Consider the following 27,779-nt stretch of genomic DNA (forward strand, 5'->3'; position numbering starts at 1 on the left):
AGTTGTGTGTTATGCTATTAGTTGGTTGTTTTGTACTTACCATTACCCAGTGTTTGCGGGGTCCGCCATGCCAATCAACCTGCTATCTGCCAATCACGGCTTGGAATGTTCTGATGCCGGGCATCCTGGTGGTTGGCGTGGGGGGGTTGGAGCATTGGACGTTAAGACCAGGTTTAGCTATTGTTCTCTCTCTTATGGCTGGCCTTCACAAGAGAAGGTCACGGTTGTTTTATAGGGTATCCTTCATTTATTTGGCGTAGGCTACGGCCAAACAGTAGCCTGTGTGAAGTTGGGTTAATAAACCGTAAATTCGTAAACTCAATTCTCTGTCTGGACAATTGTTCCTTTTTAATCTAGTCAAGTCATTACAATACTGGTGACCGGTGGTAGGTGAAATGCCGCATGCCAAAAGATTATGGGCAATACAAGTAGGCTAGTGAATAACAGCCAAGAGTTTATTGCATTGTAAAAATTGTCATTTTTATAATCTAGAGAACTGCACAATGAGTTATTAGAGCAATAGGGTCGCTGGCGCGTTATGGTCGAGATGGCTGCAGGAGCCCAGCAAGGACTTTTCTGTTTGTGCTGTGCTTCATTTGCGTTGAATATTCTCTGATGCTGGTCACTCACTCATCGTGTCTGGGCGCTGTGAGGGCCAACCTTGTGAGGGCGGATGAAAACCGCTGCACAACTATGAAAACTGCGGGCGGAAGTAGCTAGCAGCTGATGTGTAAAAGCTGCAAAAGAAAAACGGAGCAGGATAAAAACAACCAATTTAGTTAGCAATTTAAATCGCTAATTAGTTAGATTGTCACTTGTTGCTTTGATGGATTTTCTCTGAACTTGCTTGCCTTTAATTTTTTTTGCGAGCAAATTTACCGTTTTGCTGACGTTAAGTTAGCTAGTAAGCTTCTTTTTCATGTTTCCTGGTGACGAGCCACAAGACTGAGTGTTTTGTCAATTAACCATCTTTCTGGATCATTCAAGACTTATGTTTTTTTATTTTTTGCAATGCTGGTAGCTAACTGCCATGTCTATTGTTGTTAGCTAACTTCATGACCGCTATAGCTCCAGCAGCAGCTGGCACCACTGGCTCCAAAGTGTAATGACACGGCGGTTGGGCATAACGTAGCTGGAGCTCGCTGGTTTTGCCGCTTGGCAGCGGAAACATATTTTCGCTCAAACACCCTAGCTACGTTTTCATTATACACGACCCTTGTGGTGCACAGATACGATGGCAAACAGCACTCGAACGAAGAATGAGAATTCCATCATGGAAAGCCCAAGCGCAAGCCCCATGTCCGGGAGGAAAAAGGCACAACAATCCCCTGGGTCTCGCTCAAGGTACCATGTCAATGCACCCGGACATTGTTTTAGGAAAGTGACTCTCACCAAACCAACGTTCTGCCACAACTGCAGTGATTTCATATGGGGTCTTATCGGATTCATTTGTGAAGGTAGGTTGGTTTACACGAGACGTGACATTTGTTTTTGTTTCTTCGCTTGACCAGAGCAGTTGAGTTGAAACGGTTCAACTGAAATGTAAAATGTGCTTGACGTTGGGGAATTCACAAACTGAAGCATTTTGGTTGACGTAATGCTTATAGGTTCTAAACTTGTCTAGATATTGTCGCCATGTACATTATGGCATGTGCGTGTCGTAGGCGAGAGGAAGAGCTGTATGTATGTGTGTAGTAACATTGTGTATGTGTATGTGTGTGTGTGTGAAAGAGGCCTTGTCGCTGTGTCCAATACATTTGTGTGTGTAAAAATGTTAAACTGCAGCTAGTAGACTAATGCCATTATCATGCACAGACTGGCATTAGGATGCTATCGATGAATGTCAATTCAGTAAAGTCCCTCTCCTTTACTCCATGATGTCCATCATGGTTGACATCTGAAAATGTACCTCCCATGAACATGTGTAAAAAAAAATATACGAAACAAAGCAATGCCTAGCCTTACACTGAAGCATGGGGACAGCACAGCAGCACTGCATAATAGCATAAGACTGATGGACAGCACCCAGTGTTACCAGGCAGAGCGAACGGGGGAAATGCAAAGTCTCTGTTGCGCAATTAGCTGCAGTCAAATCGTGATACACTTTAACTGGTCGGCATGGCAACAGGGGACTGGATGCTTGAGAGCAAAAAAAAGCTAAACACCCTAGACATGGCATAAGAAATGTTTATAATGCTACACTGGTGCTAGATTAGATTTATGTGCCTTCTTAAATGCTGTAACAGCCTATGTGTCAAATGTGAAGCATAAACTGTATGTCGCCCCCGTGAAGGTGGATGCGACCATGCACTCTTGTTGTTAGACAGCTTGTCTTATTAGAACAGTTGTTACTGTGCCATCTAGCCGAAGCCCATAATATCTCAGTAGGTCTATGGGGCTGCTTATGGCCTGGCTCAAGCAGTGTGTTCCCAGTGGGTTGTGACGAACCACTGCTCCTTTCAACATATATACCCGAGCCGTAACCTTGTCAGGAACCAGTTCCAGTAGCACTTTCTAGAGTAGGTCTATTGTAATGCATCATGACTGCCACAACTGTGTGCATCTGGTTGACACCGAGAATCAGATTTTCACTTAAAAACAACAACGATGATTGCAAAGTTAAACAAAGAATACAACTCTATACACAAGGAACACTTTTAACAATTTTCATATGACACTATACAAAAACACATTGATTTTTTTTTTTTTAATTGAGCAATTCATTATTTGTTTTTGTTTGGCATACAATTTAAAGTAAAAAAATCTTGAGTCTCAGTGTCACTTGGTTACCGTAGAATTTCCAATCTATAAAGACTATTACGAATGCTTAGCAAATATTATAATGCATTACTGGGTGAAGGCATTACTAATGCATTTACAAGACATTAGCCAATACAAAGGTAGTTTATAGACAGTGTAACACTAATGTATTGCTCAACCAAAATCTCATTACAAGAAATGAATGGGACTTTGGATAGCCTTGTTACTGATGCTCCAAGGATGAATTGACAAGTTGACTGACTCTGGTGTCTCCTCCCACCCCTAGTATGTAACTTTATGTGCCATGAGAAGTGCCTGAAGACTGTGAGGACTGCGTGTTCATGTATGGCCCCGACGCTGGTGCGGGTGAGTGACAGCACAAAGTTAAACTGCTCTATCGCTGCTTGTGATTGTGGTTAGTACATGCTAGTCCGAAAATCCTTTGGCATGGTTTCAAGAGCTTTCACAACAGACAGTGTATATGCGACCAATGGCACAATGTACTTGCAACGTATGACCAAAGTGTTGCATGTTTACTTTGTAGAAGTGTGCATATTCCTTTTTTGTCCATTTGTGAACTCCAGGTCCCTGTCGCCCATTGCTTTGGTCCAGCAGGGCAGAAAAAGAGATTCTGCTGTGTGTGTCGAAAACATCTGGAGGGAAACACAGCCATTCGCTGTGAAGGTTGGTTTTCAAGAGCTTTCACAACAGACAGTGTATATGCGACCAATGGCACAATGTACTTGCAACGTATGACCAAAGTGTTGCATGTTTACTTAGTAGAAGTGTGCAGGTCATGATGTTGCATATGGAAGCTAAACCTCAACGTATGTGTACATAGGCTACATTGGACATTAAACACAAGTGTACACACCCAAAGTAGATTTTATATACACTCCCCTCCATATGTATTTAGAGAGTGATGCTAAAATATTACATATGGCTCTATACTCCAGCATTTTGGATTTGAAATCAAATGTTTCATATGAGGCGACAGTACAGAATGTCACCTTCATACATATCTGATTTACAGTTTAGAATTTAAAGCACTTAATATATTTAGTCCACTATTTGAAGATGTCATAAGTATTTGGACACATTTCACTTGTAGTGTATTTAAGGTAGTCAAAAGTTTAGTATTTGGTCACATGTACCTTGCACACAATGTCTGCATCAAGCTTGTAACGCTATAAACTGGTTGAATGCATTTACAGCTTGTTTGGTTGTGTTTCGCATGGTTTGGTCCAATAGGAAGTGAATGGAGAATAATGTATTGTGTCATTTTTATTGCTAGTAAGAATAGATGTTTGTGAACACATTTACCTGAATGTGGATGCTACCCAGTGGTGATTCTAGCATGTAAATCTTGGTGGGGCAAATTCAACTTTTCTTTTTTTAGATGCATGCCAGCAAAGCCACTACACAACATTGTATTATTTGAATAGGCCTATGTGGTTTAAAAAGGAAAATACAATCATGAGGATCCACTTTTATAGACAATATACTGACGCAATGACAGCACATTGTGCAAACAAAACAACCCTCGCAAAATCAACTGGAATTACATGGGTATATTACAGAACTCTTTGTTGAAAAAACAATATTTGAATGGGAAGAGACTGTCACTGGCAAACATGGTTACAGACCCAACAACATTATATAGTATCCCCTCCTCCTTAAGAAAAGCACGAGCTAATTATAATACACAAAGTAAGCAAAACAATGAAATTATTCCAACATTGCCTAAAATGATGAATAAAATACTAATGAGATAGTGAACGTGACACTTATATAGGTCTATCTTCAAACTCCCTGTCATAAATGAGCCAAGGCGCAGTGTGCATGTAATTCCACATATTTTTTAATCGTAGTGAAACCTTCACAAAAAAACAGGTAAACAGAAACCGAACGTGACGCAAACGTGGAGCACACAAACACTCACAGAAAATAAATAATTACCCAAAAACACAGGTGGGAAAAAGGCTGCCTAAGTATGATTCCCAATCAGAGACAACGATAGACAGCTGCCTCTGATTGGGAACCATACCTGGCCAACAAAGAACTAGAATGCCCACCCACATCACACCCTGACCTAACCAAAGAGAGAAATAAAAAGGTTCTCTAAGGTCAGGGTGTGACAATAAGAAATGAAACAACTGAGATGTACAAACTATGGCATAAGGGCACGATGACCGGATAAGAGTCAAGCCATAATTTCGATTAAGACATTAATGAGCGAGTAGTCGATATAACTATTTGTTCAGCACATTTCGCGACAGAATTCAGAACATGGGCCGGTCTTACAGCATTCTCCCTGTGTACCCTAAGAACATAGGATAAATAATGGGGGCATATAAGCAGACAATGAAAGCTCTTATAATATTCAATGGTGACTTTTCTCTAAAACAGGCTATAGGCTACAGGTGCACCACCAAATCACAACATTAGGCTAAATTATGAGGGGAAAAGGGACCAAATGATTAGGGTGAGGCACATGGGCTACTAACAGCTTACCACACAACATACACTTACACGCAACCCAAACCGGCTGACATTTCGTCTTTCAATCACCCATGTGGGTATAACCAATGAGGAAATGGCACGTGGGTACCTGCTTCTATAAACCAATGAGGAGATGGGATCGGCGTCAGAAATAGAAAGGAGTTCTATTTTAGCCCTTGTCATCGCTGACGCGCGTGAGCAGTGTGGGTGCAATAATTGAATAACATGGATTTCTAAATGTATTTTGCGACGCTCGCGCATGCGACGTGTCCGGTCTGGTCAGCATGTAACATCATTGGTCATGAGTATTACTTTCTTATCTACAGTATACATATCTCCCTGGCATTTTACATAATTTATGCAGCAGCATACAAGACATTTTTGGACTCACCGTTGTTGTGCTGTGCTCACTTGAACGTGGTGCGGCGGTCCTTCTGGTGGGCAAACTTTGTCATCAAACTTTGTCACAGTCTGGCATTTTCTGGATTTATGGTGCTTTCAAGACAACTGAGAACTCTGTAAAAAAACAAGGTTGAATCATGACATCAGTGATTTTTCAGGTCGGAGCTCTACAAAGAGGCCCGAGTTCCCTACATGGAATTCAGAGTTGGATGACCGTTCAAAATGTGTTTTCCCAGTCAGAGCTTTTTTTTTTCCCCAGAGTGAAGCAATGAAGTATGAGATTTCCCAGTTCCAAGTTTCCAGTTGTTTTGAACGCGACATAAGTCATGCTGGACTGACAGCATGACCAATGTGAATGTTTATCATTTTAAGCTGGGATAAGAGACCCTTTCAGAGAGATGTTTTAACTCCTCAAACCCAGACTTGTACCACACATCCTCTCCACCAAATAGCTGGCAGGGGAAGCAAAATAGTGATTGTTTTGCAACGCTTGCAGTTAGCCTTTGATTTCTTCCAAACCACTCATTGTTGAATTTCCGATTTCCGACTTGTTGTGCAATGTTTATGGCCAATGAGCACCGATACGATTTATCTATAATTTCTCTTCATATGACAAGGATTGAAAAGGATTTGCCTATAAATTGTCAACGTGATTCATGATGATGACTGCTTGTCTAGCTAGCTAGATAAGATTGTGAAAGTATGATGTTGACATGATCAATCAATCAAAGCTATGGTAGATATAATGTGATTTGACGTAATTTAATCTGTGGCCAATGGCCTTAAGCCTTCTTGGACAGGGACTTCTAATGTAAATCTATGGTAGCACCCAAGGGGGCTTGAACTGCCTGTAGATTCTCCGGTGAAGTAGTGTCCCCATGAGTGACAGAACACTGAGCCAATCACGCCCCAACTAGAGAAGATTACCAACCCCTACGCTCTGTATTTTCGCTGGCTGCCCCACCACCACAGAAAGCACTGAGCTGGGCTGAAACACCTACATTTTGGAGCTGCCTTACTCAATAAAGAGACCATATTTGTATGCGGCTTTATTAAGTCTATTCTAATTATTTTTTACATTATTTGCAAGCTGATATGTGTCATCAATGAATGCAAAAAATAAAATGCAAAACAGGCAACAAAAAATACTAAACTGAACCGGTTGGGCTCAAAACCCATTCTCGTGATATCAATTTGGTAGTTACAGTCTTGTCCCATTGCTGCAACTCCACAACAGGCGACGGGTCGAGAGCCATGCGTCCTTCAAAACACGACCCTGCCAAGCCGCACTGCTTCTTGACACACTGCTTGCTTAACCCAGAAGCCAGCCGCACCAATGTGTTGGAGGAAACACCGTCCACCTGGCGATCGAAGTCAGCTTGCAGGTGCCCGGCCCGCCACAAGGAGTCGCTAGAGCGTGATGAGACGAGGAAATCCCGGCCGGCCAAACCCTCCCCTAACCCGAGCGACGCTGGGCCAATTGTGCGCCGCAGCATGGGTCTCCCGGTCACGGCCGGCTGTAACACAGCCTGGGATCAAACCCGGGGCTGTAGTGACACCTCAAGCACTACGAATCAGTGCCTCAGACCACTGCGCCACTCGGAAGGCCTGAGTGAGAAAGTTAGAGATGAAGATCATATACCTCCCAAAAATGTTTTATCTCCCCCATCATAGGTAATGGTGAGAGGTTAGCATGCTTTGTTGTAGCCTCTGTAACTTTCTCACTCGTCATTATTCATGATTTTTCTTAATCATGGCAATATCAGGATTGATTTCGAAGTGTTCAGAAACATCTTATCTACTCACTTAGAAAGAAAATGACTCCAGCCATCATTCACCATTCAGTTCCTATGGGGCAAAACATAACCCAAAATACATCCAAAACAAACTGCAAATGCATCCAACGAGTTTGTAAAGTCACAAGCTTGATGTAGTCATTGCATGCTAGAAATATGGGACTAAATACTCAACTTTTGATTACTTTAATACACTATAAGTGAATTTGTCTATAAAGATATATAAAGTGTTTTCATTTCTAAACAGTAAATCAGATATTTATGAAAAGACCCTAAAATAATAGGTAACATTCTGTACTGTCACCTCATATGAAACATGTTATCTCAAATCGAAACTGCAGTAGTAGGGGAATGTACTTTTACATTTTAGTCATTTAGCAGACGCTCTTATCCAGAGCAACTTACAGTAGTGAGTGCATACATTTTTGAATAATGAGATTCACACTGTAAACTTCCTTGGGGGAAATCTAACTGGGAGCTGGTCCATCAGTCATAGTAGTGACTTTGACAAAAGTAATATATCCTCTGTTTTCGGTTTCAGTTTGTGAGCTGCATGCCCACTCGGAATGTGCTGCATTCAGCTGTGGTGACTGTCGTCTCTGCCATCAGGATGGGAGTCAGGACTTTGTAAGTATTCCACACCTTCTGTCTTAAAGGTGCATTGTGTTCACACCTTTTTCATTTAAAGTTAATCCAGCAAACCAAAATTGTTTCTTTTGAAAGTTCCCAGAACATTTATTAAGTTGCGGCAAATGTTCTCATAACGTAAAAACGGTCCAGTTGTGCTGATGATTATACAATGTTTGTATAAAACATTTGCCTGACGTTGCAAGAACATTCCCAGAACACATTTAGTCTATTCTTTAAATGTTCCCAGAATGTTTCATTAGGTTGTAGGAGCAGTCTGGTGGGAACATTGTGGGGCCATCACAAAATATATGTTCCAAAAACACAAACAACTATCCAGTTGTGCTGATGATTACAATGTGTCTAATAGGTTAAAAAAACATTTGCCTGATGTTGCAAGAATGTTCCCAAAAATACATTTGTATGTTTAAAATTGTCTTTAGGTTGTGGGAACATTGTGGGGATATGACAAGAGAGAGGTTCCCAAAACACTAAAACTGATCAGTTGTGCTGACATTCATATAATGTTTGTATCAGGGTGCACAAAACATCCTTTGATGTTGCAAGAATGTTAACAGAACATCCGTTCTGAGTTCTTTAAAGGTTCCCAGAGAACACAGTGGCCTCCATCATTCTTAAATGGAAGAAGTTTGGAACCACCAAGACTCTTCTTAGAGCTGGCCGCCCAGCCAAACTGAGCAATCGGTGGAGAAGGGCCTTGGTCAGGGAGGTGACCAAGAACCCCAATGGTCATTCTGACAGAGCTCCAGAGTTCCTCTGTGGAGATGGGAGAACATTTCAGAAGGACCACCATCTCTGCAGCACTCCACCCATCAAGCTTTTATGGTAGAGTGGCCAGACGGAAGCCACTCATCTATAAAAGGCACAAGACAGCCCACTTGGAGATGGCCAAAAGGACTCTCAGACCATGAGAAACAATATTCTCTGGTCTGATGAAACCAAGATTGAACTCTTTGGCCTGAAAGCGTCACGTCTGGAGGAAACCTGGTATGTTAGCTAATGTTAGCTCAAACTCTAACTAGAACTTAATGGGAATGTTAGCTAATGTTCTGGGAATGTTTCCGGTTTGCTGGGCGGTTTGTTGTTATCAATACGCATCATTAATTGTTAGGCCTATACAGGATCTTCATTTGACCACCCTGTTGCAGGAAATGACAACTTGTAGTGTATTCGAGGCTTAAAAATGCTTTTAAAGTTTGGTAGGTGTATCGGATGACATCTCCATTAATGTTAGCAGTACATCCCAGTAATGTTTTCTCAGAACCAATTTAATTGAATCCAGGCATGATTGCTGAAGAATGTTTAGAAAACGTTATTGGAACAATCATGTCATAACGTCACACTAATTTCATGAGAGCATTCCTTGCTTGTTTTTAATAACATCTCCATCAACATTAGCAGAACATTCCTGTAATGTTTTCTTAGAACCTTTTCTATTGCTTTCACCGGAACATTGTGTTAATACAATCCCTGGCAACCTAACGACAACCTTCGGTGAATGTTATATGGTAGTTAATACACATTTTAATGAATGTTAGAAGAACATTCCAAGGATATTTCATTTCTTCGCAAAAATATTTGGGAATGTTATCATTCTAATGTTCGAAAAAACTTAATGGGAATGTTCTGGGAATGTTCACAGTTTGCTGGACAGGTACAATATTCTCAGTAGGTAAAGAGGCAAAACAGAAGACTAGTGCAAGGGTAGCACTTTTGAGGCGAAATTTAAGTTACAGATTGTAGCTTTAACTTCTTATGGCTGCAGGGGTAGTATTGAGTAGCTTGGATGAAAGGTGCACAGAGGTGCCCATAGTAAACTGCCTGCTCCTCAGTCCCAGTTGCTAATATATGCATATTATTATTCATATTGGATAGAAAACACTCTGAAGTTTCTTAAACTGTTTGAATTATGTCTGTGAGTATAACAGAACTCATATGGCAGGCAAAAACCTGAGAAGTTCCACTTCCTGTTTGGATTTTTTCTGAGGTGGCAGATTTTCAACCAAGCTCTCATTAAAATTACAGCGAGATATTGATGCGTTTTCACTTCCTACGGCTTCCACTAGATGTCAACAGTCAATAGAACTATGTCTGATGACTCTAATGTGAAGGCGGGCCGAAGGAGACAGGAATTAGTCACCACTGCCACGAGCTGACCATGCTTTCACCATGCGCGTTCACATGAGGAGGACCTCCGTTCCACCGCTCATCTGAAGTCAATCTAATTCTCCGGTTGGAACGTTATTCAAGATGTATGTTAACAACATTTTAAAGATTGATTCAGTACATCGTTTGACATGTTTCTACTGACTGTTACGGAACTTTTGGACATTTCGTCACGTTATAGTGGACGCGCTTTGTGACTTTGGAATTGTTTACCAAACGCGCTAACCAAAGTAGCTAATTGGACATAAATAACGGACATTATCGAACAAATCAAGCATTTATTGTGGACCTGGGATTCCTAGGACTGCATTCTGATGAAGTTCATCAAAGGTAAGGAAACATTTATCATGTATTTTCTGGTTTCTGTTGACTCCAAAATGGCAGCTAATTTTATTTTATTTTGAGCGCCGTCTCAGATTATTGCATGGGTTGCTTTTTCCGTAAAGTCTTTTTGAAATCTGACAAAGCGGTTGCATTAAGGAGAGCTATATCTATAATTCCATGTGTATAACTTGTATTATCATCTACATTTATGATGAGTATTTCTGTTGAAACGATGTGGCTATGCAAAATCACTTGATGTTTTTGGAACTAGTGAATGTAACGCGCCAATGTAAACTCAGATATTTTGATATAAATATGAACTTTATCAAACAAAACATGCATGTATTGTGTAACATGAAGTCCTATGAGTGTCATCTGATTAAGATAATCAAAGGTTAGTGATTAATTTTATCTCTATTTCTGCTTTTTGTGACTGCTATATTTCGCTGGAAAAATGGCTGTGCCTATTGTGGTTTGGTGGTGACCTAACAATCGTTTGTAGTGCTTTCGCTGAAAAGCATATTTGAAATCGGACACTTTGGTGGGATTAACAACAAGATTACCTTTTAAAATGATATAAGAGTTCCATGAGCAAGCACACTGAAACGATGTGAGAGAAATTACTGCTGTGCTGAGCAATATCAAATATGTTTGGTCCAGCCAGATCTACATTAAAGCAAATCCAGCAGGATAATGAGTGTATTCCGATGTGGTGACTAACTCACGTATTGCTTTTTGAACCACCTCTCTCTCCGTCTCCTTTTCTCTCTTCTTGTCCTAGGATACGCTTCACCACCACTGGCGGGAGGGAAACATCCCCTCAGGTGCACGCTGTGAGGTCTGCCGACGCACCTGTGGCTCCTCGGACGTCCTGGCGGGGATGCGGTGCGAGTGGTGTGGTATGACGGTAAGCCTCAAAACGACAACAAAAGTACCGACACTAAAGAACAACTATAGTTAATAATGCGTTTGTTTCATCCTTTGCAGACACACGCTGCCTGTTATGTCATTGTGCCTCCAGAGTGTGGCCTAGGACGTCTACGTAGCATGCTCCTTCACCCCGCTTGCGTCCGAATATGCTCGCGGAACTTCAGCAAGATGCACTGCTACCGCATCTCTGAGAGCTGCCAGAATGACCTGGGTAAGCTGGTGGTCTCCACCAATGTTCCCTCTAAGCTGTGAACTTCACTCAACTTTGTAGAGCAGTGGTCACCAACCGGTCGTCACAATCGACCGGTCGATCTCCAAGGCCTTCCTAGTTGATCACTTAAATGTATGCTCACTCAGCTGTGCTTCACAAGTAATGCAAGAACTGATCTATTACCGGTGTGATCATACACCCGACCTCAAATTGTTTCATATAATTATTTTTAAACAATGCATTGGCAAAGCCGATATGTGGTGATGACGTATTGGGCCTATAGCCTACTGCACAAACCTCATTGCTACAGTACTGTTTTTAATTTGTTAATGTTGCATAGGCTTACGTTTTTTAAGTCATGTTTAAAAAAAAAAAAAAAATCTGAGCGGTCATTCTCGGCTTGCGTTTTGACTCATAAAAGTTTGGTGGCCACTGTTCTAGAGTTTTCCCTGCTAACACTATCAACGTTTCCCTTTACTGTGGCAATTATGATCGAATCAACGCAATATTAGCGGCTTTCAATGCAACATACCGAAACAAAACAAACTATGCAAGACATTTCATAGTTCTACAAGAGCACAAAATGTGTACATTTCTAGACATCTTTGAAAGCGAGTCAGGTAAAGAGATTTTTGTTTGTCTTAAAGGGCTAGTGTTGTATTTTTAAGACAGACAGGCTTGAATAAGCAAAGGAGCTAAGAGGTAGAGGGTAGCATAATTTGTCGGATTAATAATGGTATGGGAATAATGATGCATTTTATTTTGTAAAGTGGTTTCTTGCATCACACAACAAAATGTTCAGTCACCTCCTTATCTGAAGGACAAGTGTATAAACAGGTTATTGTCAAGCCCTGCATGTATTTTGCCAAAGTCTCATGGAATGTAGGCCTACATTGAACACCACACATTGGCTGCTACTGTAGGCTGAACGATAAAACAGCTATTTCAATGTTAAAATGTTGTGGAATATATTTTCTCTACTGTTTTGATGGTAGGCCACTCTGGTAGGCCTACATTATGACCAAATAGCCACAGTAGCCTACTGGACCACTGTTAAAACTGTAACTTAAAGCGGGTACAGCCTCAGTGTTAACAGTAAACGCGCGCTGGAAGTTGCACAGAATTTTCACAATGTTCAACTTTGCGCTCAGCAGACCTGAAATTTGCTCAGTGCTGATTTTTTTTTGGAGGGAACATTGGTTTCCACCATCCATTAACCCTCCCCACCCCCATACCCAAAGCCACATCCTCTAAGCAACTGTTTCACACTCAGACATTACCATTCAAACGAATATAGACAGTGTGCACACAAATATACACATTGTAAATATTGTAAATATACACAGTAAATTAAGAAAGTAATAAGATAAACAGTGCATTTGGAAAGTATTAAGACCCCTTGACTTTTTCCACATTTTGTTACGTTACAGCCTTGTTCTAAAATGGCTTAAATAAATAAAAAAAATCCTCATCAATCTACACACAATACCCAATAACAACAAAGCAAAAACGGGTATTTTGAAAGTTATGAAAATTCATTAAAAATAAAACCAGATACCTTATTTACATCAGTATTCAGACCCTTTGCTATGAGACTGGAAATTGAATCCTGTTTCCATTGATCATCCTTGAGATGTTTCTACAACTTGGAGTCCACCTGTGGTAAATTCAATTGATTGGACATGATTTGGAAAGGCACACACCTCTCTATATAAGGTTCCACAGTTGACAGTGCATGTCAGAGCAAAAACCATTCCATGAGGTCGACGGAATTATCTGTAGAACTCCGAGACAGGATTGTGTTGAGGTACAGATCTGGGGAAGGGTACCAAAACATTTCTGCAGCATTGAAGGTCCCCAAGAACAAATAGGCCTCCATCATTCTTAAATGGAAGAAGTTTGTAATCACCAAGACTCTTCCAAGACCTTGCTGCCCGGCCAAACTGAGCAATCGAGATAGAACTGAGCAATCGAGGGAGAAGGGCCTTGGTCAGGGAGGTCACCAAGAAACCGATGGTCACTCTGACTGAGCTCCAGAGTTCCTCTGTGGAGATGGGAAAACCTTCCAGAAGGACAACCAACTCTGCAGCACTCCACCAATCAGGCCTTTATGGTAGAGTGGCCAGACGGAAGCCACTCATCAATAAATGTGAAAAGGGATACCTAGTCAGTTGTATAACTGAATGCTTCTTCCGCATTTAACCCAACCCCTCTGAATCAGAGAGGTGCGGGGGGCTGCCATAATCGACATCCACGTCTTCGGAGCCCGGGGAAGAGTGGGTTAACTGCCTTGCTCAGGGGCAGAACGACAGATTCTTACCTTGTCAGCTCGGGGATTCGATCCAGCAACCTTTCGGTTGGCACCTAAAGACTCTCAGACCATGCGAAACAAGATTCTCTGGTCTGATAAAACCAAGCTTGAACTCTTTGGCCTGAATGCCAAGCATCACGTCTGGAGGAAACCTGGCACCATCCCTACAGTGAAGCATGGTGGTGGCAGCATCATTCTGTGGGGATGTTTTTTCGCGGCAGGGACTGGGAGACTGGTCAGGATCGAGGGAAAGATGAACGGAGCAAAGCACAGAGAGATCCTTGATGAAAGCCCCAGTCTGAGCAGGTTAAGGTTCACCTTCCAACAGGACAGCGACCCTAAGAACACAGCCAAGATGACGTAGGAGTGGCTTTGGAACAAGTCTCTGAATGTGTTTGAGAGGCCCAGCCAGAGCCTGGACTTGAACCCGATTTCTGGAGAGACCTGAAAATAGCTGTGCAGCAACGATCCCCATCCAACCTGACAGAGCTTGAGAGGATCTGCAGAGAAGAATCTCCAAATACAGGTGTGCCAAGCTTGTAGCGTCATACCCAACAAGACTCGATCGAGGCTGTAATCTCTGCCAAATGTGCTTCAATAAATTACTGAGTAAAGGGTCTGATCACTTATGTAAATGTGATATTTCAGTTTAATTTTTTTTTGTAAATTTGCAAACATTTCTTTGTTTGCTTTGTCATTATGGGATAGTGTGTGTAGATTGATGAGGGGAGAAAAAAACAATTTAATCCATTTTAGAATAGGCTGTAATGTAACAATGTGGAAAAAGTCAAGGGGTCTGAATACTTTCCAAAGGCACTGTAACTGAATGGCCGAGTTTCCGTTCTGAAAATGTGAGACCTAGGCCTAATTCATTCTCTGACAATACCACACAGTCAACTTTTCAGTCCCTTTGTAAACATTCTTACTTGGGCATCTAGGCTGTTAGGAATGACGTCTGCCTTTGAGGAAGTGTCAACTTGTCGTTGGTCCCTTGTTCTAGGTCAGACAAGATGTCACTAGTCATTTGTCAAGCAAGATGAGCAACGATAAACTGTGCTTGACTTTGAAATTAAAAAGGCATTCCATGTTTCACACGTGTGTAAACTGTGGGAAAACAAATGCAACGTTCATTCTATTTCCTCATTGTTTGACTTCACGTACCTGTACTTCGACTTTTGCTTCATCAGATAACTTGGACGAAGTTGACACCCAGATTCCAGCAACTACAAAGGAGAGCCAGCCGGCAACCACAGCGGATTCAGGTAGATACAGGATAAGTTGTCACGTGTATTTGGCCAGTGATGTTTCCCTGTGATCATTGAAGTCACATCAAAACCTATACGATTATTCCCATGTTTCAACTATATAAGAGAGTCCCTAACGTTTCTGTAAGAAGTTACAGTACCAGTCAAAAGTTTGGACACACCTACAGTTGAAGTCGGAAGTTTACATACACCTGAGCCAAATACATGTAAACTCAGTTTTTCACAATTTCTGACATTTAATCCTAGTAAAAATTCCCTGTCTTAGGTCAGTTAGGATCACCACTTTATTTTAAGAATGTGAAATGTCAGAATAATAGTGTAGAGAATTATTTCTTTCAGCTTTTATTTCTTTCATCACATTCCCAGTGGGTCAGAAGTTTACATACACTCAATTAGTATTTGGTAGCATTGCCTTTAAATTGTTTAACTTGGGTCAAACATTCCAGGTAGCCTTCCACAAGCTTCCCACAATAAGTTGGGTGAATTTTGGCCCATTCCTCCTAACAGAGCTGGTGTAACTGAGTCAGGTTTGTAGGCCCCCTTGCTCGCACATGCTTTTTCAGTTCTGCCCACTCATTTTCTATAGGATTGAGGTCAGGGCTTTGTGATGGCCACTCCAATACCTTGACTTTGTTGTCCTTAAGCCGTTTTGCCACAACTTTGGAAGTATGCTTGGGGTCATTGTCCATTTGGAAGACCCATTTGCGACCAAGCTTTAACTTCCTGACTGTTGTCTTGAGATGTTGCTTCAATATAGACACATCATTTTCCTCCCTCATGATGCCATCTATTTTGTGAAGTGAACCAGTCCCTCCTGCAGCAAAGCACCCCCACAACATGATGCTGCCACCCCTGTGCTTCACGGTTGGGAAGGTGTTCTTCGGCTTGCAAGCCTCCCCCTTTTTCCTCCAAACATAACGATGGTCATTATGGCCAAACTGTTCTATTTTTGTTTCATCGGACCAGAGGACATTTCTCAAAAAAGTACGATTTTTGTCCCCATGTGCAGTTGCAAACCGTAGTCTGGCTTTTTTATGGATGAACCAGACTTGTGGAGGTCTCCAATTTGTTTTCTGAGGTCTTGGTTGATTTCTTTTGATTTACCCATGTTGTCAAGCAAAGAGGCACTGAGTTTGAAGGTAGGCCTTGAAATGCATCCACAGTTAGACCTCCAATTGACTCAAATGATGTCAATTAGCCTATCAGAAGCTTCTAAAGCCATGACATAATTTTCTGGAATTTTCCAAGCTGTTTAAAGGCACAGTAAACTTAGTGTACTTCTGACCCACTGGAATTGTGATACAGTCATATAATCTGTCTGTAAACAATTGTTGGAAAAATGACTTGTGTCATGCACAAAGTAGATGTCCTAACCGACTTGCCAAAACTATAGTTTGTTAACAAGAAATATGTGGAGTAGTTGAAAAACGAGATTCAATGACTCCAACCTAAGTGTATGTAAACTTCCGACTTCAACTGTACTCATTCCATGGTTTTTCTATATTTTTACTATTTTCTACATTGCAGAATAATAGTGAAGACATCAAAACTATGAAATAACACATATGGAAACATGTAGTAAGCAAAAAAGTGTTAAACAAATCTAAATATATTTTAGATTCTTGGAAGTTGCCACCCTTTGCCTTGATAACATCTTTGCACACTCTTGGCATTCTCTCAACCAGCTTCATGAGGTTATACACCTAGAATGTATTTCAATTAACAGGTGTGCCTTGTTAGAAGTTAATTTGTGGAATTTCTTTCCTTAATGCGTTTGAGCCAATCAGTTGTGTTATGACAAGGTAGGGATGGTATACAGAAGATAGCTATATTTGGTAAAAGACCAAATCTATTTTATGGCAAGAACTACTCAGCTCAAATAAGCAAAGAGAAACGACAGTCCATCATTACTTTAAGACATGAAATTCAGTCAATCCGGAAAATTTCAAGAACTTTGAACGTTTCTTCAAGTGCAGTTGCAAAAACCATCAAGCACTATGATGAAACTGACTCTCATGAGGACCACCACAGGAAAGGAAGACCCAGAGTTACCTATGCTGCAGAGGAGAAGGTCATTAGAGTTAACTGCACCTCAGATTGCAGCCCAAATAAATGCTTCACACAGTTCAAGTAGCAGACACATCTAAACATCAACTGTTCAGAGGAGACTGCGTGAATCAGACCTTCATGGTTGAATTGCTGCAAAGAAACCACTACTAAAGGACACCAATAATAAGAAGAGACTTGCTTGGGCCAAGAAACACGAGCAATGAACATTAGACCAGTAAAAATCTGTCCTTTGGTCTGATGAGTCCATATTTGAGATTTTTGGTTCCAACCGCTGTGTAAGGGCTATTTGACCAAGAAGGAGAGTGATGGAGTGCTGCATCGGATGACCTGGTCTCCACATTCACCCGACCTCAACCCAATTGAGATGGTTTGGGATGAGTTGGACCGCAGAGCGAAGGAAAAGCAGCCAACAAGTGCTCAGCATATGTGGGAACTCCTTCAAGACTGTTGTAAAAGCATTCCAGGTGAAGCTGGTTGAGAGAATGCCAAGAGTGTGCAAAGCTGTCATCAAGGCAAAGGGTGGCTACTTTGAAGAATTTAAAATCTATTCTGATTTGTTTAACATAACACTTTTTTGCTTACTACATGATTCCATATGTATTATTTCATAGTATTTAATGTCTTCTCTATTATTCTACAATGTAGAAAATAGTACAAATAAAGAAAAACCATTGAATGTGTAGGTGTGTCCAAACGTTTGACTGGTACTGTATTTTGTGTTGCTTTAACTGTGTGTGCTATTTGGAGCATGACACTGAGCTAACGGGTCCTAACGCTCCCAATGTTCAGCATTTGCTAATGTTTAGTAATCTATTCTAATCCTAATTATACAGGTCCATACATGTAGAATTTCCCACGTTTGTCTAAAGAGTTTTTTTTTTTCAAATTTCAGGGAAGCAGGTTCTCAAGGTGTTTGATGGGGACGATGCAGTCAAGCGCAGCCACTTCCGTTTGGTCTCCATTCCTCGGATAACCAAGAATGAGGAAGTGGTGGTGAGATTCTCCCCATTCCCTAAAACTGGATTAACACTGGATTATTTCCGCTTTTTTCTGGCATCAAGTGATTAATTGTTTTTAGAGTGCATTTATTTTTCTCCCATCACTCCTTCCTGGATATCTGCTGTGTATGCAGCCTTTAGCCCTGCTCTGTCACACCTGATTCAAGGTCCTGATGTTCAGCTGGTCAGCAGTGGTGTTAAGTACTTAAGTAAAAATACTTTAAAGTATTTTTACTTAAGTCGTTTTTTTCTTCATATCTGTACTTTACTATTTATAATTTTGACAACATTTACTTTTACTTCACTACAATCCAAATGAAAATAATGTACTTTTCACGCCTGTATCAAGAGAACATCCCTGGTCATCCCCACGGCCTCTTAACTGGCGGACTCACTAAATCTTCGTTTGTAAATGAGGTCTGAGTGTTGGAATGTGCACCTGGCTATCCGTAAATTTAAAAAACAGGAAAATTATGTTGTCTGGTTTGCTTAATTTGAAATGATTTATACCTTTACTTTTGATACTTAAGTATATTTTAGCAATTACATTTGCTTTCGATACTTAAGTATATAGCAAATACTTTTATACTTTTACTCAAGTAGTATTTTAATGGGTGACTTTTACTTGAGTTGTTTTCTATTAAGGTATCTTTACTTTACTGAGAATTGGGTACTTTTTCCACCACTGTCTCTGCGAAGTGTTTAAGTACTACTGGTCATTAGAATCAGGTCAGGTGTGTCAAAGCCTGCACTCCCAGTAGGTCTCTCCAGGAGGATGATCACTGATCTAATCCCTGTCTGCAGGAGTCAGCGTTGAGGACCTTCTACATCCCAGATGACTCGCTGGACTACGAGCTCCAAGACAACGGCCAGCAGGCTCTACACAGCAATGACATCCTCAACCGTAACGGCACCCCTGACGAAAAGGCCATCTTTAAGGAGAATGTGCCGGAGGCGTGGCTTCTAAGGGCCAAACCCCAGGACACAGAGGTCCTCAAGGTTTATGCTGGCTGGCTCAAGTGAGTACTGCAGGGGGACAATACTTAGTCATTGGGCAAATCTCAAATGACTATTCCCTAAAAGTGCATTACTTTTTGAACAAATCCTTTGCTGATGCCTAATGAGTTGTTCCCATGGTGAAAGTTGCCCTTATACCATACCTCTATCTCCCATCTCTACTGCCTGGCTCTGTTTACAGGGTTGGTGTGGCGTACATATCCATCTCCATCTCCAAGAACAGCACAGTGGATTCTGTCATTAAGGAGGTCCTCATTCAACTGGGAAGACAGGTACAGCTTACCAGCAGGTCTCCAACATAACATACACAGTCCACCTTAACTGCAGCTTGGCACATACCTTGGCACGAGTATTGTTCACGGAAATTGCAATTAATGGTTGTACTAGAGACTCCATTGCTCTGACTGTATAAACGTATCTGTTAATGACAACCCTCGTTCAACAATACTCTTGTTTGGTGATGCTCTTTTCTCCAGGACGAAGACCCATCAAGCTTCAGCCTTGTGGAGGTTTACATGGGCAGTAAGCAAGGTCAGGAAACAGGGTGGTGGCAGACCTATACATCAAGGATGGGTTTTTACATAGCAAGTGTCACACTCTGTTTATATGCCTTCATTACTGTATCTTATCAAAGTTCACTGACGGGGTGTGTTCTTTCTCTCCACATTCAGTTCAGAGACAAGGGCTGACAGGCCAGGAGCTGCTGCTGTACAAACTGCAGGAGATAAGGAAGGTATGAGGAACTTTAACCTGACCTGTTTATGGGTGATTGGGTGTGCATAATGTAACAAAATGTGGAAAAGGTCAAGGGGTCTGATTACTTTCCGAATGCACTGTATGTGTGTGTAGGTGTTTATGAACAGGCGTGTGTGTTTATCTGTGTCTTTTTGTTTCTGACAGATCTCCCTAAGGCAGATGAACCAGACCCGTTTCTACATAGTGGAGAGCAGGAAGCAGGTTGTGCAGGTCAACCTGCTGCTAGAGGGACTGCCTGTACAACTGAGCAAGGAGGAATATACCGACCTGCTACAGGAGCACTTAGCTATCAAGAGTGAGTCTACACACATCACATCACCATGCTGCTCCTTTTCTAGAATTAAAAGGGACGGAATCCCACAGTATTCAGTGTTGTTCCGCTTTACCCCAGAAATCCTCCCGAACATTTCCCTTGAAATGGACTATAGTTGATTGAAGTGTGATTAGGACTGTTGTTAACTAACTAATGTGAATCTGCTCCTTAGGTCACTTGGTCACCATCACACATGTTTACGGGAGCCAAGGTGGGTATGTTGCCATGGAAACAGCCAGTGGAGCACCACCTTCCCTTTTCCAACCCCCTCCATCTCATCCCACTCTTTTCTCCCCACAATCCCCTCCCTGTGCCCTCATTCCACATCATCCCCATTCAGGACACACAGGCTTTAGTTGGCTCTGAAACAGACGGTCTGTTCTGAGCTGTGTGTCCCTGCTTGACACTGCTCAAGTCGCTCCTCTGTTGCCGCAGGCCACTGCAGCAGGATCCTGCCCCATTCAGTGTTACATAAGCCTCTTTCTTACTGACTGTGAGTGTCCCACTGCAGCTGCCACTTCCCTAGAGCTAAATGGGCCATTTATATCAAGCCTGATGTATGGCCCACAGCCATTTATCTTGTGATGTCTTCATTATAATAAACCATTTATTTGTGGAGAATGTTTGATGCAATACATCCAAAGCACTAAATGTCATCATAACATTGAATGTGTGCCAGTCTGGGCTATATGAGAGGTCCTATTTACAGTGCTTGTTATGCAAAATCACATCCTGAGGTTTGCTTGTCTGTCTGAGTTGTAGGTGCAGTAGTGGTGCAGATATCGTGCTTCTCTGAGGCTGAGAGGATCTACATGTTAGCCAAAGACACGTCTGTCAGTAACCAGCAGCTGACCTCCCTAGTCATACCAGAGATCATGGTAATGCTGCATCAATGTGAAGTAAACAATTCCAGATCCCAATTGAATGTGTCATTTACGTGACCTGAACTTTTTAAAGAAGCTGGCTTGCTTTACTCCATTGACAGTGCTGCTGTTGTAACTCCCCTGCAGCACAACAAGTTGCCCAAAGGTGGCTCGCCCCTACTGGTGTTTGTCAACCCCAAGAGCGGCGGGCTGAAGGGCCAAGAGCTTCTCTATGGCTTCCGGAAGCTTCTCAACCCCCACCAAGTGTTTGACATGACCAACGGGGGACCGTTGCCTGGGTGAGACAAATGGTGGTTAGCCTCATTCAGCAGTGTGATGTCAGAGCTGTTGTGTTTGTAGAAGGGGGGTCTGTGTTGTGCAATGTTTTTTCCACAAGGTCTTTGGAAGGAGTTTTTCGACTATGTATGTTTGTTAGCCATGACACGGACACAAAAAAATGTGGCCAACCAGCGAATACATGATTGACTTTAAATATATATGTTGTAGAAAATAATAGAAACATTATTATTTATGTAAGAGATATGTATATATATATATATAACTAGCTTACTAGGCTATAATTCTAACCAATGAAAGAGATAGCCTAGTAAGCAAGTTAGATATATCTATAATTCTAAACCAATGAAAGAGATAGATATATCTAACTTGCTTACTAGGCTATAATTCTAACCAATGAAAGAGATAGATATATCTAACTTGCTTACTAGGCTATAATTCTAACCAATGAAAGAGATAGATATATCTAACTAGCTTACTAGGCTATAATTCTAACCAATGAAATAAACATCTTATCTCTTTTATTATGTTCTTTTTTTCTATCCTCCACAGACTGCACACGTTTAGAGAGGTACCCCGCTTCCGGGTTTTAGTGTGTGGGGGAGATGGGACGGTGGGCTGGGTCCTGGGGGTCCTGGAGGCCATCCGACACAAACTGGTCTGTCCCGAGCCTCCCATTGGTATTGTCCCACTGGGCACAGGTGAGAGGACACACCCTTCTCTTCTGATCACTGTAGTGTGCGTAGGTTAGCTTTAATCAGCGGACATCAGTAGTTGAACTATTCCCCCCCCCCCCCCAATATCTTCTCCCCCCAATGCCTTCCATCAGGTAATGACCTGGCGCGGATCCTGCGCTGGGGGGCGGGCTACAGCGGAGAGGACCCCCACCACATCCTTGTGTCTGTAGACGAGGCGGAGGAGGTGCAGATGGACCGCTGGACCATCCTGCTGGATGCACAGGAAGTCACAGAGGACGGCAAGGAGAACGGCTTCCTGGAACCACCAAAGGTACAATCAGATGAATGCAGATATAACAATGGCAATAGCTATAATTTGAATCATAACTATAATGCCAAGAGATCTATTCAGTTGATGCATGGGCGCGCTGGTCGTCGTGGTCATTAATTTACTGGTGGTCTCCCTTGTTGCAGATAGTGCAGATGAACAATTATTTTGGGCTGGGCATCGATGCTGAGCTCAGTTTGGACTTCCACCATGCCCGTGAAGAAGAACCAGGAAAGTTCAACAGCAGGTAGGAGACCACCTCCAGTAAGAAGTTGCTTTAAAATGTCTCAATAAAGAGAACATCCCCAAAACGACTTATCCTTGTTGTGTGTGTGTAGCAGTGGAGGCTGCTGAGGGGAGGACGGCTCATAATAATGGCTGTAACGGAGCTAATGGAATGGCATCAAACACATGGAAAACATGTTAGATGTATTTGATACCGTTCCACTAATTCCGCCCCAGCCATTACCACGAGCCCATCCTCCCCAATTAAGGTGCCACCAACCTCCTGTGGTATGTAGGTTCCATAACAAAGGTGTGTACCTGAAGGCGGGTCTGCAGAAGCTGAGCCACACACGGAACCTTCACAAGGACCTTAAACTGCAGGTGGACAAACAAGAAGTAGAACTGCCCAGCATAGAAGGCCTCATCTTCCTAAACATCCCCAGGTAGGAAATACACACAAAAACACACAGGGTTAAACTCTAGACGCGACTGACAGTCAGACACTCATGACGCATGACATTCACTTCAAGATGCATGCTCATGAAGAGGAATGGCCTCACACACGGTCCCCTTACCCACTCAAACCTAAAAGTACATAATGATCTGAAACACAGTCGGTACTTACAACTGTGTGTGTGTGTGTGTTCAGCTGGGGCTCTGGGGCAGACCTGTGGGGATCAGAGGGTGACTCGCGCTACGGGAAACCCCGCATTGACGATGGCATGCTGGAGGTGGTGGGGGTGACCGGGGTAGTGCACATGGTGAGTTCATCACCTACTGCCCTTACTCTGTTTAGTACCACGTATGTCCTGATACCACAGAGAAGAGAGAGATCAGCACTAAAAATGATCCCAGTGTTTCAGAACCTTTTCTCCAGTGTACAGCGTTAAAATCAGGATACCACGAATGAGGTTTGTATACAGATATATCTGTGTTGTGTGGTCCAGGGCCAGGTGCAGGGCGGCATGCGTTCTGGGATCCGTCTCGCCCAGGGCAACTACGTGCGTATCACAGTGACCAAGCCCATCCCTGTGCAGGTGGATGGAGAGCCCTGGATCCAGGCCCCTGGAAATATCATCATATCTGCAGCAGGCCCAAAGGTAACCGCTTTTTGCTACTATAATGGGGCAAATAGTTACAACTTTACTGTGGTGTCCTTCACCAGGGATGCAAATCTCCCATACCTATCTATAAAGTCAAGCGCTGTTAAGCTATCATGTCCTTGATGCTGTGTTCAGGTACGGATGCTGAGGAAGTCCAAACACAAACAGAAGAAGCAGCCTGCCAGCCTGAAAGAGAGGCGATCCGAAAGCCCTTCGTCCAGCGATGGGGGACACTGACGCCCCCCCCCCCCAACACCTGCTCCTTGGTGTCACCATGTGAGCATGGTGGCCTGTTGGCTGCTCTAAACAGCTGTGGCAGTGGCCTATGTGCCCCATAGGCTCTCAGATGGTTTGCGTAGCTAGCACTGTCAGCTACTGGAGTGTTACATTGATAAAGGAGATATCACAAGCATTTAGCAGTCTCTCTCATTCTCATCTTACTGCTTATCAATTTCACAGCTGTTGGGTTCGGTTGCCCCAGTTAAGATCATTCAGATTAGCTTCCTGTCTGATTTGTTAGTTTGTTTTATTTTTGCAGTCCTTCAGAGTTGGTATGGCCTGGTATTTATCAGAGACAAATACATTGTAACAATTGGCCATGGTATTATCTGGTACTATAGCGTTTGGTACCAGGTGGTTACAATGAGTCCCCAAGAAACCAAGAGGGGTTTATAAACAACATGTAATTACTGTGTTACCGTGTAATATCAAAGTAAATACCAGACGGTAAAATAAAGTGTAATTGTTGCTTTTTTTAAAGTTCAGACATCAAGCTGCTTGCTGGATTAACGTCAAATAGTCTACTACTTGACAAATGATCTACTACTTGACAAATAGGTTACTACTTGACATAGGTTACTACTTGACAAATAGGCTACTACTTGACAAATAGGCTAGTACTTCGCAAATATTCTACTACTTGACAAATAGTCTAGTACTTGACAAATAGTCACTTACTACTTGACAAATAGTCTAGTACTTGACAACTAGTTTAGTATTTGATTTTACCAAGTACTAGTATTAATGTAAAACAACAACTTACCAAAGTCAAAATGCTTACGTGTAGTATATTAGAGTGAAAATAAACCGCACTATTTGCTTAAAACCCCACTGGCCATTCAATAACAATTCTAGGAAGTGCATGTGAGACATTGCATGTTATTTAATACATACATGTTTCATTCAGGTGTAATACTTTGAGGAAAATCGATATTCCAAGTGGAGACTTACGACAGTAGCCTCAGAAATATGCACATCCGCACAGACAAACACACTCCCATCTTAATATTCAGACTCAAGTCTGTAGCCAAGTTCCTCCTATTGTTTATAACCTGTCTCTGTAGCAGTCACCCTCGCTGCAGAATAAGTACTCACCTTCACTTAATGCCTCACAAATGTATTCCAAACATAAGTATCATTGGATTTGAATGAAATCATGAATGTTGCACTCCATTCGTTGTTTTACATATCTTTGTTGCTGCTCATTTTTTGTAGCTGATGGAATGAATGCAGGGAGGAGACCACCAGCCAATCCTAAATCTGCATTATAAACTAGAGAGACTTGTGTTGGATTTCTCCAGTCATTTGCCTGGAGGTCATGTTTCATTCATAGTAGAGATGGTACACCTGAGTGCTTGTTCTCTTGTTGTCAGCACTTCGTCCGCATTCCTGGTGATGTAGAATTTACAAGAAATGCAGTCATGAAATGACTCCTTCATTTGAAGGAGGATCTCATTTTTTACACTCCAGCACATGTGATGTCGTCGGAACAGTATTTGATTGATTCTAAGTTGACTCACTTTTGTGACTTGGTGCTAGTGTGTAGCAAAACGTTTGAATCTTTCACTCCACTAGCAGCTTCGGGCCCTATTCAATCAAAACTGGTAAGCTGGTGTTGTGGTTGAGTCAGAATCTGCAGTCCTTTTATGCAGTGTGAAAGTATTTGTGAAAGCACAGTATTTCCAAGGTGCATTGACAGCTAACTGGGCTTGAATGAAGAGGGTCCTAGACAGTTCGGTCCTCATGGCCCAGTAGACACACCCACTGTGGTGATTTCACCTGTGGTTCCTCATTGGCCATGTTCCAATCATCGTAATGGCTTCCTTTCCTTGTCTCCTCTCCTTCCTGAACACTAGTAAATGAAAGGATTGGATAGGTACTCACCATATACCATAGAGACTTATGACAAGGACATGAACCCATTTTAGACTGAGGGGACACAGCTGTTGTGAAATGCATGTCCAGTCAACAGCCTGTGTAAAAGAAAAATGGGAGTAAACATAGTGATGTTTTTAGCTGTTTAGCTCTAATATGAGATTGTTTATTCCATTTAGAGGCATAAAGTGTTTCTGTGTATACAGTATGTGAAGACAAGGATTGGTTTTAGATCAATAAGTATCTTTGGTATCTGTCTGGTGTCAATGGTCAGCTCTGTTCTGCAGTGCTCATTGGGATAGACAGTCTTTTACAACCATTGCTGTAATGCTTTAGTCACACCATAACTCCATCACCAAAAGCAATCCACTCCAAAGATAGTGCTCCAATAGGAATGCCCCTTTAACCCTTCTCATAAGACTGAAGAATGTCCACACTAACGGATGATTTGAAAAGACATGGAAGAAGTGATGACTGATTGCTGGCAAATGCATCAGCACACAGTTTGATGGCTATCAATCATAACATTTTTGTGTTTGCCCTAAAAAGTGCCATTATTTTAATAAAAATTCTATTTCTCCTCAATGTTGCCGCACTGAAAACTCCATAACAGCATTGCGTCAATGCCCAAGGTACTGTTTTGTGTTGAATGTTGCTTATGTGTATACCGTAGTAAGTTTACAGCTTCTGCATCATTTGTGCCTGTTGCTGTGCGATGAACCTTCAGGCCAAAGTGTCGTTCTGTGGTGTCATTAGACCTAAACTCCACGTGGTGCCTCATTCAAGTGCTTCTAGAACCTTGGTGGTATTACCTGTGCGTCAACGTGTTTAACATGATGTGTGGTCCACTCCTGCTGGTGCAGTGATTGAATATCTTCATCTAGGCATTTTTAGACCATTTTGAGCTAATGTGCCTATAGATGACTTATGTTGTCAATTCTGTGTTTTTATTTGATTTGCCGTAATAGAAGGTATTTTACGTTTTTACCAAGTTTCAATGGGAGTTAAAAGCTAAATGAATAAATATGTATATTTTTGCAGACAAAAGCTGTTTTTAGTTTGAACTGTAAATTGCACTAAATGTATTGTTTTACAGATGCTTTTAGGTGTTAAGTTTGGTTACTCTGATGTTTAAAAAACTAAATCTAAAGATATATGTGAAAATAACGAAAGATATATGAAAAGATACTGTGTAACAATTGTGTCCAGTTAAAATAAAATCAAGAAACGGGACATCATGTATTATTGTACCTGAGTTTTTATTGTATTTGGGAAGTCATGCCCGGGTCGAATACTACAAGGGAGAAACGGGTTGCACTCTTTTACGGTACTGAAATCACCAGGTATTTTACATTGCATCAAGTAGAAAATAATTTGGTACCAGATAGTAGCAAACATATAAGTGCTAGAAAGTGAATGACATTTCTTTGTCATGTGGCTCAGGCTTTGTTGGGCAACTGGCTGCCTGGCGAGGCCCCCCTTTTGTAGGCGCGCAGATCTGTTAGCCCCCAAAAAACTCAAACTCAGTCGGGGTCTCAACTTTGAGAGTTAGAACAGTACACAAGGTGCAATTTCAAAATGTGGTTGTGCATCACCAGTTAGTTTCTTGTTATGTCAGTCACTGACAGTCTCTCAATTAGCCAGGCCAGCTAAAAATGTTTAG

At 41.9% G+C, this 27,779-nt stretch overlaps 1 protein-coding gene across 1 annotated transcript; it reads left to right on the forward strand.

The window, feature by feature from the left end:
• Nucleotides 1-650: 650 nt before the first annotated feature.
• LOC120062366 (diacylglycerol kinase theta-like) lies at nucleotides 651-27,356 on the forward strand. The gene is made up of 23 exons (XM_039012287.1): nucleotides 651-1,457; nucleotides 3,047-3,126; nucleotides 3,345-3,444; nucleotides 8,002-8,087; nucleotides 11,380-11,505; nucleotides 11,586-11,739; nucleotides 15,238-15,312; nucleotides 18,278-18,378; nucleotides 19,188-19,402; nucleotides 19,582-19,672; nucleotides 19,877-19,931; nucleotides 20,072-20,133; nucleotides 20,301-20,451; nucleotides 20,642-20,680; nucleotides 21,232-21,347; nucleotides 21,480-21,631; nucleotides 22,182-22,330; nucleotides 22,459-22,637; nucleotides 22,781-22,881; nucleotides 23,156-23,302; nucleotides 23,509-23,620; nucleotides 23,807-23,959; nucleotides 24,098-27,356. The coding sequence occupies exons 1-23, from the start codon at nucleotides 1,235-1,237 to the stop codon at nucleotides 24,197-24,199; spliced, it is 2,769 nt and encodes a 922-aa protein (XP_038868215.1). The 5' UTR covers nucleotides 651-1,234; the 3' UTR covers nucleotides 24,200-27,356.
• The last annotated feature ends 423 nt before the right edge of the window (nucleotides 27,357-27,779 follow it).

This window comes from Salvelinus namaycush, chromosome 17 (assembly GCF_016432855.1).
Source record: "Salvelinus namaycush isolate Seneca chromosome 17, SaNama_1.0, whole genome shotgun sequence".
NCBI lineage: Eukaryota > Metazoa > Chordata > Actinopteri > Salmoniformes > Salmonidae > Salvelinus > Salvelinus namaycush.